This window comes from Carassius gibelio, chromosome B25, assembly GCF_023724105.1.
Source record: "Carassius gibelio isolate Cgi1373 ecotype wild population from Czech Republic chromosome B25, carGib1.2-hapl.c, whole genome shotgun sequence".
Taxonomy (NCBI): Eukaryota; Metazoa; Chordata; class Actinopteri; order Cypriniformes; family Cyprinidae; genus Carassius; species Carassius gibelio.
Window position 1 is genome coordinate 21,613,902 of NC_068420.1, and position 12,258 is coordinate 21,626,159.

The 12,258-nt window shown below is 36.7% G+C and overlaps 1 protein-coding gene across 8 annotated transcripts in view; it reads right to left on the reverse strand.

Annotated features, from left to right (window-relative positions):
* Nucleotides 1-375: 375 nt before the first annotated feature.
* Nucleotides 376-12,258, reverse strand: part of LOC128014342 (kinesin-like protein KIF21A) — a 56,178-nt gene continuing 44,295 nt past the window's right edge. For all 8 annotated transcript variants that reach the window (XM_052597836.1, XM_052597835.1, XM_052597834.1 and 5 more), the window contains 6 exons: nucleotides 10,306-10,480; nucleotides 8,518-8,682; nucleotides 8,291-8,408; nucleotides 6,341-6,511; nucleotides 3,291-3,490; nucleotides 376-2,939 (listed from right to left, as the gene is read on the reverse strand). In XM_052597836.1, the coding sequence (XP_052453796.1) occupies nucleotides 2,849-2,939; nucleotides 3,291-3,490; nucleotides 6,341-6,511; nucleotides 8,291-8,408; nucleotides 8,518-8,682; nucleotides 10,306-10,480 (920 nt within the window). In that variant the 3' untranslated portion in view covers nucleotides 376-2,848. The remainder of the gene's footprint in view (nucleotides 2,940-3,290; nucleotides 3,491-6,340; nucleotides 6,512-8,290; nucleotides 8,409-8,517; nucleotides 8,683-10,305; nucleotides 10,481-12,258) is intronic.

Sequence of the window (12,258 nt, forward strand, 5' to 3'; positions counted from 1 at the left end):
TATATTAATTCCTTTCATTTTCCCTTTTTTTCTGAAAACTAAATAAATATTTAGCAAAAAAAAAAAAAAAATCAACATTGATAATATAAAACAAATATATATTATTATAAATAATATTATATTACACCAAATAAGCACATATACATGAATCAAACAAGAATAAAACTTGTTAAGAAAGGTGTCATATATATGTATAGAGAGAGAGAAAACATGACAGCAATCATAATCTTTGCAATTTTTCATTTTCATATAGGAAGTTCTGTGAACTACTTTAATGAAACGTTTTGGAGTTGGACAGGTCTAATAACATCCATTTTAATGTGTAATATAATAATCCCAATTTCGCACTGAATGAACACAGCTGCACTTCAAGGGGAGTTTTTGACAGATGACATTTAATTCATTTGACATCTGACATTCAAGTCTCTACTGGATCGCCATTGTGTTGACAACCAGACCTCCAGAGTAAAGCTCAGACGTCATCGATACAGAAGGCCAAAGCGTGGCCGAAGAACTAAGAGCGTTAAACAACATCGTACAAGAGCGTTCAAGTCAGTCTTTATATGTTTGTGTGACCGAGCACAATGCTGTGGGACAGTCTCATTTAGTGAAGGTGAGGGAGAAGCACTGCTCTACGAGGCACGAGTTAATCTCCATACAGCAGATACACATACATACACAACAGTGTCTAGTGTGTTGATCTGAATGCTACAACAGACATGAGTGAGCTTCATGGAGTGACAGCAACACAGAACGAGTGTGAGGAGAGAGATGTGTGACACAGAGTTAACATCTACACGGAGAGAGAAGATATCTGATATTAGCCGAGAGATGATTTCACACTTCAATCACCAAATGATTACACGGTGGCCACACTGACGCCAAACTTGAGCTCACTTAAGGTCATGGTGATTCCAGCTGGGTGAAAAGAAAGTCAGGGTCATAGTTCAACCTCAATTTTTAATACTATTTTTATTTTTTTATAAATTCGATTTTAAACACTTCTTTTGAAATTACTTCCATAAATTTTCCCCCCATTTTCTCCTCAAATGTTAGTTGCTTATTGCGATGGTTTGGGATATTTTAGGCAATTCTTAAATAGAATAGAATAGAATAGACTTAATTGTATTTGTCTTGGAAAAACAACTAACATCTCACACAACGCAGTACATAACATACTGTAAATTTGAATATAACACTCCAAAAATAATAAAAGCTTGCTGCATCTTATCTGAGTTTTGAGATTCAATTTCAAATTTTGACTGCAGTTGGTACAAAATCATTTGATTTGATTTATTTCTCATTCACAGTTGTGATTGTTATACAGTACCAATACAGTATTCAGGATAAATATCCTACTTTTATTATCTAATATATATATATATAATTGTATATATTAGGGATGAAATGATCAACAGTTTGACGATAAATCATGACAAAATTCCCTATGGTTATATTACTGTATTATATTGTATTAATCACTAAAACCGTTTTCGATTACCACAATTTGAACAACGCATGATAAATAAATACTATCCTGCATAAAGCACAGTTTGAAGTAACGGTCTCAGAGCAGTTTGGGTTTGTGTGAAAATGTGGTGGTTTTAAAAGAGTGCTGAGGGAATTTATGAATATATGAATGAGTTAATTACAGGAATGTACCTCTGAAGTTTCTGACAATCTTCAGAAAAGATTTGATGGCACTTTGTTTTCATCTTCGCTCATTATAATACCTAATAAAGTTGTCTTTTAAACGCAGTGCCACTTTTTTCACGGAGGTTACGAGAATCAGCTGTAATTCTGCTGCTCCATAAGCGCCACCTAGTGTCAGAGACTGGATTTATAGAGACACCTACCATTTTATTTGTTGTTTGTTGATTTTAAATATAGAACTTGGTGAAACAATTTGTGTGTCAGTACTTTTTAAACATTTTCATTTGAACAATACCGTAATATTATTGACAAGCGTGATACTTTTTCAAAATTTCATACCATTAAATCTCTATTACACATTCAATCAGCATAAATCAAAACATGTTTTAACGTATTATTAATAAAATGAATTCAGTTTCGGTGAAGTATTGTTTTCCAAAAAATATCAAAAGCAAAAAATAAATAAATTGCAATCATTCTAAACTTTTGAGTAATAATATAGGATCATTTTGACATTTTATTTTTGTATTTTTTAACTCATTCACTCTCTCTCTCTCTCTCTCCTTCGTGGAACACATAAGGAGTTATTTAGCAGACATAATTAGCCAAAAAAAGGTTAATTTGGTATGTGTTGCCATTTAATTTTAAAGACAGACAGACAGAGAGAAATAGATAGATAGATAGATAGATAGATAGATAGATAGATAGATAGATAGATAGATAGATAGATAGATAGATAGCCTTCATGCTAAATTACTTTTGTAATGTTTTGAGGTGAACTATGACCTGTATATGTTATCGTGAGATTCATCCAGTTAGACTCTCTAGCGCTCCGTAATGCTCCATGAACCAGAAAACTGAGGGTAGCCTCAGGAGATCCGGTTCCTCTTCCTCAAACGTCTTACAGAACTCTACGTCAACATGACATCTTCTTGATTGCTAGAATTAACCCAGCTGACATGGTTATTGTAAGGACAAAGAGCTTTATTTAGCGCGTGACGTTGACGTTGCCTAATTGTGGGGCATCACTAAAGACGCAATGAACTCTGGGAAACGTCCAAAGGAACCATAGTGAGAAGATTCAGATTTGAGTAGATTCTGTCGGGATGTGTGGGATCTGGATATCAAAGTGCAATGTCTTTGGCAGCTGTGTTACGGTGGTAACACTGCAGTTGAGTTGGCATTGCAGGAGTCTTCAGTTACTGCCGGCCTCGTCGATGGCGTCGGCCACATCTGCAGCGCCATCCAGACTTCCTCTGGCACGCCAGATCTTCACTGTGCGGTCACTGCAGGGTGAAGCCAGACGAGCGTCAGAGTCAACAAGTGTAACAGAATTGTAAAGAATGTTATAATAGTTCTGATTCCGGTATCATGCAACAATCCTGGATTCTAGCAGTACGCTTTAGCACTTTAGAGGAGGAAACCCCCTCCAAATAATGAATCCTAACTGGAAAAAAACAAGTACATACAGTATATTAGACTAAAACAATAAATAGTAGTCAGTAATAGCACTCTCAGACCAACCAATTCATGAGTCTTCGTGACCAATACAATTTTTTTCCAGTATGCACTATTTAGTACCGAGTTAGACCCAGTTCTTGATTCCCAGTCACAGTTTGTGTGTGTGAGACACTCACTCTGATGCAGTAAACAGATGGCTGCTGTTGGTTGAGATGCTGTTGATGGGGCTCTCGTGGCCTCGGAGCTCTCCCAGTGGACTCAAGGTGTCCGTGTGCCAGAGTTTGAGAACTCCTCCTCTACAGCCGCTCAGCAGCATAGCAGACGCCGGCACGACGCCCAGAGCACAGACCCAGTCACGATGAGCGTTGGGTACCTGCTGTAGGACAACCAACATGTCAACTCGTCAAGCCCTGGACAAACACAAACACACTTTGAGCCCTGATTGATTCACTTCCTGATGAGGTAATCAGCCTCTTCCTGATCTCATCCTCAGCGCTGATTAATCAACTGATTGGCTAATTGTCCTTGTGGAAGCTACCACACTTTCATTATAATGTTGCTCCAAGAAGTATTTGGACACTTAAGCCACACTTCAGAATAAATGTGAATTTAATGTGTGTTAGGGCTGTGCAAAAAATCGAATGCGATTTTCATGCACATCTCATCAGTAAAGATGCTCCTGTAATTAGAAGTATATCTCCAGCACGTGCGTTCGGATCAGGGTTGCCAGGTTTTCACAACAAATCCTGCCCAGTTGCTTCTCAAAACTAGTCCAAAACGAGCCCAATCGCGCTAAAAATAGCTTCCCAGGGTAAAAATATAAGTTTTTTAGCAGGATTGCCCTGGTAAAATTCGCATTTTAGGGGCTAAATATCACGTTATTTGTATTGGGGTCGCTTCAACCTGCGGACATGAAAAACAACCTCAGACTTGGCAACACTGGTTGGCATTTACTACACCGAGCAGTAATTCACTGACAATCTACACAAAATTAAAATCTTGAGATTTTGAAAAGGATTTTGTGTTAGTTGTCAGTGGACTATGGCTCTGTGTAGTAACTGCCGCTCCACCTGAACCAGTGTTGCCAAGTCTGAGGTTGTTTTTCATGTCCGCGGGTTGAAGCTACCCCAATACCAATAACGTTATATTTAGCGCCTAAAATGCAAATTTTTCCAAAAAAATTATATTATAACCCCGGGAAGCAATTTTTATCGGGGAACCTCCTGGAAGCGCGATTGGGCTCGTTTTGGACTAGTTTTGAGAAGCAACTGGGCAGGATTTGTTATGAAAACCTGGCAACCCTGATCCGAACGCATGTGCTTGAGATATACTTCTAATTAAGAGATGCGCATTCGATTTTTTGCACAGCCCTAATGTGTGTGTGTGTGTGTGTGTGTGTGCACTAAGGGTGAAAGGGTTCACGTCAAGTCAAGTCAAATCAAACTTTGTCATTTCGCTACAAGTGTGCCTCACACGACCACGGTGCTACATAAATACAGACATACAGCAATGAAGTTAAACAGTATAAACCTATACACAATTAACCTACTGACAGATTTTGACTATAAATATACTATATATAAATGTTAACCTAACATTATATAATGCATGTGTAGTAGTTAGTATTGTCCACAAGAACAATTAGCCAGTCAGTTGATTAATATTTGTACTGAATATTTTCGGTACAGGTCTTTCGGTTCGGTATACACATTCAATAATCATAAACCTTTTCAGGAAATTCAGACAATAAATGTCATTTTGGTGCTCTTTGATGTAGCGTGACGGATCGCGTATAAACACCTCAGCTCTTGTCAGCTCACCAGAGAAATAAGTCCAGAGAAGAACATTTCACAAAATATTAGACTATATACTCATTATATTTTATTTCACCTGTTAGTGATGTCTTAATTACTTAATGTAAGCTATATTTAAATAAATCTTTTATGAAACAAGTTATGACAGCCAGTGTGTAAATGATTATATTTCAACAGCAAATAGAAATCGAAGGCTAAAATGTTTATTTTAATTTGAGTGTTGATTATTTATTTATAGTTAAAAATAAACAGTAATTAAATTGAAGTTTGGGCTCTGTTGTTAATTGTAACCTAATAGTAAAGGGCTTTCTATAGACAGAAGACAACCTTGAGATACACATATTAAAATTATGGCATAAAAAGTAGAAATTTACAAAATCATAATTATGAGATAAAAGATGTTTTTTTTGTTTTTTTTTTACTTAGCAGGAATGGGCTATCATACACATCTGCATCACAACAACTCTGTTTTCAAATCCCCAACTTAAAATTAATATTAAGAATTGTTTTACAATTTAAGACTTTTTATGGCATTAAAGTTGATCAAAATAAATGTAAGACTTTTTAAGGAGTTGCAGAAACCCTGATGAGTAAGAATATAGTATATAAATCATTAGTGGTCGACCGATATATCGGCAAATATTTGGATTAGAAGTCTGTCTAATAATCAGATAGAATGGATAAACAAAGGAATTAATGTATACTAAAAGTATGATAAAGATTTATTTGATATTATTATTAATAGAAAGGTAAACATTATAATACTTTCTCGTTTGCTGTCAGCATTAATCAAATACGCCTTTATATAATTTAAACATATCTTTGATTGACTAATGAACATTTTATTTCACAAACCTTGCCAAATCCAGCTGTGAGATCTTGTGAAGTGTGTATCCAGCATGATCGCATGTTCTCTGTGACGGCCGGTCCGTGTGAATTGAATGCTTTAAACTTTAAACTCGTGATTTAAAATTATGTTGCGCATTATGCATTTGCCCACTGCCATATATTCATGTCATTTTCACTGTGTGTGCCGTATGTAAAATGAGTGTTACCCTGGCTTTATTTTGAAAATGATTCCCAATGCACACAAACTTCCCTGAATTATATTTTTATTAAATATTTATTTATTTGTGAAAAATACTTTGTCATCTAAAGTATAGATATTTCCAATATATCGTCATCGGCTGTTATAAATCATGTAGAAGATCTAGACAGGTGGTGCTGGTGGAGGTGGAGGTTTTCAGACAAATATCCAGTGCATTCGAAGCAAAATCACCCAATTAGCTTGTGCCGTGTAGTAAATTATATGATTTATAATTCCAGGCAGATTGCATATACATATTTGGTGTGAAATATTTGCTATTTAATCACGTATTTATGCATACTTGTGTCAGTAAAGGTGGCTATACCTGCTGTAGGTCCTTGCGGGTCAGGTCCCATTTCTTAATGCCGTTGTCTCTGGAGCCACTAAACAGAGAATCTCCCTGAACCACCAGGGACTCAATGCCATCGTAGTGGGGCGGCTCGAAGTTATGAGTGGGGCTGACACTACCCACAGCACCCTCTGTCACATCAAACATCTGCAGAAACAAATCACACATCTAATCACATTATATATATATTGACATTTTAAGCAATAGGGACCGTATATGCTCAGTCTAAAAGGCCACTGCAAACAGCATCAATATATCATGTAACAGACAGTGGACAGGTACATTTACTCTTTACTCACTGCGCATCACATCAGCACACAAATGTGGCTAAAAATAAACTTTACATGCTTTTTTTTTATTCTAAGCACCCCACATAAAATGCAAGGGCCATGCTGTGGCCATGAAATAAGAATTTGTTGCCAAAAATAATTTGTACAACATGAAAAAAGATTGAATTAAGACAAGGACACAAAGTCAAGGGAATTAATTCTTAATTTGTGATCACAATATATTTTTTTCATACTGCATGTCATGTTGTCAGACCTAGTAGATGTTAGATAATCCATTACAAAAACGTTTAGTTTTACACATTAAATGTGTATCCTAGCCTGTCCCAAGATTGTGACCTTCCCACAAATTACGTCTTACAGACTACTTTTGACATAATCTGTTTAATTAATGATCAGTGTATTTATTATAGTTACTAAGAGTAACTATAAGTACTAAACCGAATGTAATTGTAGTAGTATTTCGTTTTCGAACTTCATTAAGTCATTTAGGGCCAGATTCACTAAACAGGGCAAATTTGCGTTAGAGTGCAACTCCATTAAAGAGCCAATGTGATTAACAATGCACACATTAACGAAATCAGATCCAGCCAAATAATTTCCATTATGACCAGCGGATTAGAGTAGAGTAGAGCAGAGTAGCGCAAATTACCGGCTGCTTTAAGACATGCTTTTTCGGCTGTTAAATAATGGTGCATTATGCAGTAATTTGATGGGCGCAAACATTAGTAAATCAGTAAAATATGCATGATTCATTTTAATACTCTCCTCCAATAAATTTTGCATTGGAAAGGGAAACTCCAACAAATGCATATTTAATAAGGTCAGGTGCGAAAATAGCTGTGTCCACGCCTTTTCAGTGCTAATTCTTCACTGTACATATTTAGTAAATCCTGGCAGTACTGCTTTAAAGGTACAATTTGTAAGATGTTAGCAGTAAAATATCCACTAGGCTAGTGTTATATATTTTGTGCAACTGATTACTAACAATATCTCTAATGTTTTCAACTACTTGTAAATCATGAGAAAATCCCCATTCTAAATATTGACATGGGGCAGTGCAGTCACCTGTCAATGACGTTAGTTACCCTTTGTTACCGCCTTTACTGACTTAGAAACCATATGACAACAGTGTCGTGGACAAATGCGGAAGTAGCTTCGCGACAAACTTCAACTAGAAATAGATGCCGATCTGGCTTGTGTTTTATGCGACAGGTGAGTTGTTTTGATTTGTGTCTTTGACAACGATCAACAAGATTAGTATTATGGGGCATACACGCCAAACGTTGGGCATTGTGTCTGATCCATAGTCTGATCATTGACTTTGTATGTAATCTACTCGTGCAAATCGTTGAACTCACGTTAAATCCATGATTTATCTTTCCGTCTGATTGATGGCCATCAGCATTTGGGAAGAAGACAACAAATCCCATCATTCCACGCTCCTTCTTAGCGTCATCAAACCACGCGATTGTTATTGTTTTGATAGTGCGCCCTCTAGTGGCAGGTCCTACAACCTACTTACCTGCAGTAAGTAAATCTGGCCCTTGGAATTTTGGTTAGAGGTTATTTTGCACCCTTATTGTGGAAAGTACCAGCTAACGTTTTAAAAATGACCACTGAAGAGAAATATAAAAACCTTGATGTAGTGATCCTTGGAACCTGTGATAACTAGATCCTGTCCATTTTCAGTTTGATCAACAGTCAAGCACATGACCGGACCCAGATGACCCATCAATTTCCCCGTACACACAAATCTGACAGAAAGAGATGTAAAACAAGTAAAAGAATTAGATATATAATGTAGCAAATTATTCATAATTTTTCAGAGCAGGTGAAATAAAGGATGCTAGGCCAAACTTATACCGTCTCAGGTCCCACACACGAACAGAGTTGCCTGCGGCAGCATAGAGAACCGTTCCAGATGGGTTCAGAAAGATCTGGTTGATCTGGTTCTCTCCGGCCGGGATGGTCATGGTGCGGTTCGTACTGGCTGCACATGTGTCACCAGTGTTCACCAGACCCGACGATCTGAACGTAGAAATGCACAATCACAGACTGAGAAAATAGGAATAATACCAAATGGCCATTTTAAATTTCATTAATACATTTTTATATTTAATCGTTTAGCAGACACTTTTATCCAAAGCGACTTACAAATAAAGACAATGTAAGCAATCAAAATCAACAAAAGAGCAACGATATACAAGTCCTATAATAAGTCTCAGTTAGCTTAATGCAGTATAATAATATAATAAATAAAAAGAAAACAGAATAGAAAAAGAATAGAGCAAGCTAGTGTTAGAGGTCTTTTTGCTTCTGTTAACTATAATAAAGGAAAACATAGAATACAAAAAGATTAGAAAGCTAGTGCTTGTTTTTTTTTTTCTTTAAGAAAACAGGCAGCAAATTAATAGAGTGCAAGTCTAAAAGAGCCAGTGGTGGTTTTGTAGGCAAACAGCAATGCCTTGAATGTTATGTGAGCAGCTATTGGTAGCCAGTGCAAATTGATAAACAAAGGTGTGATGTGCATTCTTTTTGGCTCATTAATAATTAATCTAATTGATTTTGTTTAACTACTTCACGTTTTTATGAACATTTTCTCAAGTAGTACTGGGGTTAACACATTACAAGTAACTTAAGTTACGTAAGAGTGTTGAACTTTCTTTTTCCTGCACTCTCTACTGTACAGATGTGAAATTACATTTCCTTTAACCTGAGGCTTATTCATTCCACTTTTGGTGTGAAAGGGCTTTTACATTTCCCAAAGACATAACTTTTTTATATTAAAAATAAACATGCAAGCCCAGCACAGATGAGAAAAAGTAACACAAGAGCAATGTAAAACATAATTTTTCATAAACAAAATATGCAATTAGTAATTTTTTGGGGGAGTAACACAATATTGCAATGCATTACATTTAAAAATAACTTTCCCAACAAAGGTCATTTGAAAAAAAATTGATAAAGACCCAAACAAAGCTGTTGGACAAGTCAAAATAGTATGCTTCCATTTCACATTTTTAATTAAGATTTTTTTTTTTTTTTGCGCTTTAAAGAAATACACTTATTTTGTTCTAGTGACTAACATAAGAACATGTAAAGTACTTATAACTTAAACTGCAATGTGTTACTCAGTATTATATTAAAAAAGTTATTAAACATAGACAACAACATACAAGTTTCAGTAGAAATGGAATTGAAGTAAACTTTAGTTCAACATAAATGCTTGTCAGTATATTCAGCAATTTATATTTTAAAGACAATAAAATATTTCACCGTTATTATGAAATTACATTCTTAAAGAAGTCCAACTGAAGTGGGTCAAAATAGCACTGCAATGATCTGCTAAAGGCATTTTATTTAAATTAAAACTATTACACATTTTGGTTACACTTTATTTTAAGATGGCCTTGTTACAGTGTAATTATAAATTTAAGTACAGAGTAATATTAATTAACTACATTTTCTTACTATATGGTGGTTGGGGTTAGGATTAGTGTTTGGCTTAGTGTAACTTGCATGTAATTATGCATAACATGCAATTAAGTGTTCAAAAACAATATATGTGGTATTGGTATTCTGATAACCCTAATTTGAAGAATGAATTTTAGTTTCTTTGATATGCACATGATAGGTTGGACAGGAACTCACGTGAGTGTCCGGATGCACTTTGCAGAGTCACGGATGTCCCAGACTTTGATGTAGGAGGTGGAGACTGTGAACACCAAGCTGGAGCTGTAACGCACAGATACCACATTGTTGGGGTGGCCGCCTAGAGACATGATCTCCTGTCCCGTGACCAGGTTCCACACCTTACAAGTTCGGTCTGTAAGAGGAAACAGGGCCAGTTTATAAGAACTGGTTAGACCAATTTTTCTTATTAAGAAGTACTAAAAAATTAAGGAACCGAAAGGGTTAATCTCATAACTCTCTGCTCTTGGTAACTCTAGAACTGCCCTATCCTGGTTCACATCCTACCACTTCCGACATATCCAGTATTGCCTCTGTCTCACACGGTGTTCCCCAGGGTTCTGTTCTTGGACCTTGACTCTTTATCATGGCTTTAACTTCCATTGCCACACACTTAAATCGATGATGATACGACGTATAGATTTTAAAATATTGCTTATTACTTATAAAGCCCTGAATGGTTTAGCACCTCAGTATTTGAATGAACTCCTTTTACATTATACTCCTCTACGTCCGCTACGTTCTCAAAACTCAGGCAATTTGATAATACCTAGAATATCAAAATCAACTGCGGGCGGCAGATCCTTTTCCTATTTGGCGCCTAAACTCTGGAATAACCTACCTAACATTGTTCGGGAGGCAGACACACTCTTGCAGTTTAAATCTAGATTAAAGACCCATCTCTTTAACCTGGCATACACATAACATACTAATATGCTTTTAATATCCAAATCCGTTAAAGGATTTTTAGGCTGCATTAATTATGTAAACCGGAACCGGAAACACTTCCCATAACACCGTACTTTCTACATCATTAGAAGAATGGCATCTACGCTAATATTAGTCTGTTTCTCTCTTGTTCCGAGGTCACCGTGGCCACGAGATCCAGTCTGTGTCCAGATCAGAGGGTCACTGCAGTCACCTGGATCCAGTACGTATCCAGACCAGATGGTGGATCAGCACCTAGAAAGGACCTCTACTGCCCTGAAAGACAGCGGAGACCAGGACAACTAGAGCCCAGATACAGATCCCCTGTAAAGACCTTGTCTCAGAGGAGCACCAGGACAAGACCACAGGAAACAGATGATTCTTCTGCACAATCTGACTTTGCTGCAGCCTGGAATTGAACTACTGGTTTCGTCTGGTCAGAGGAGAACTGGCCCCCCAACTGAGCCTGGTTTTTTTCTCCATTCTGTCACCGATGGAGTTTCGGTTCCTTGCCGCTGTCGCCTCTGGCTTGCTTAGTTGGGGTCACTTCATCTACAGCGATATCATTGACTTGATTGCAAATAAAAACAGACACTATTTCAACTGAACAGAGATGACATAACTGAATTCAGTGCTTTGACGCAATGTATTTTGTTTAAAGCGCTATATAAATAAAGGTGATTGATTGATTGATTGATGACATAGATGTTTGGATATGTACCGTAGTCGCTTTTTTGTCAAACTCAAGACTGATAAAATAGATCTATTTATTGCTGCTTATTTTCAATTTGCATCCTGTTTCTGTGCAGACCGTGTTAATATTGCTGGAGTGCTGGTTTGACTCCTTCAAATCTCTCTTCTATGGCTTACTGAATACAACAATAAATAAATCTCTAATTCTCACATACCAATAAACTCTCTTCACATTACTCCTATTCTGCGCAGATTACATCCGCTACCCATTCCCTTACATATTCAATACAAGATTCATCTTATCATCGCATTCAGGGCTTCGTGGTCTTGCCCCAATATATTTCTGAGGCACAACCTTGAATTGTTTGGTAGAAGGGCCTTCTGTATCTCTGCCTCCACACTCTGGAATTCCATTTCCTAAAACATCCATGACCTTTCAACATTACATGACTTCAAACCCCACCTCTCCCCTTAAAACATTTTCAATCCATGTTTGTCTGATCCCTAACCTTG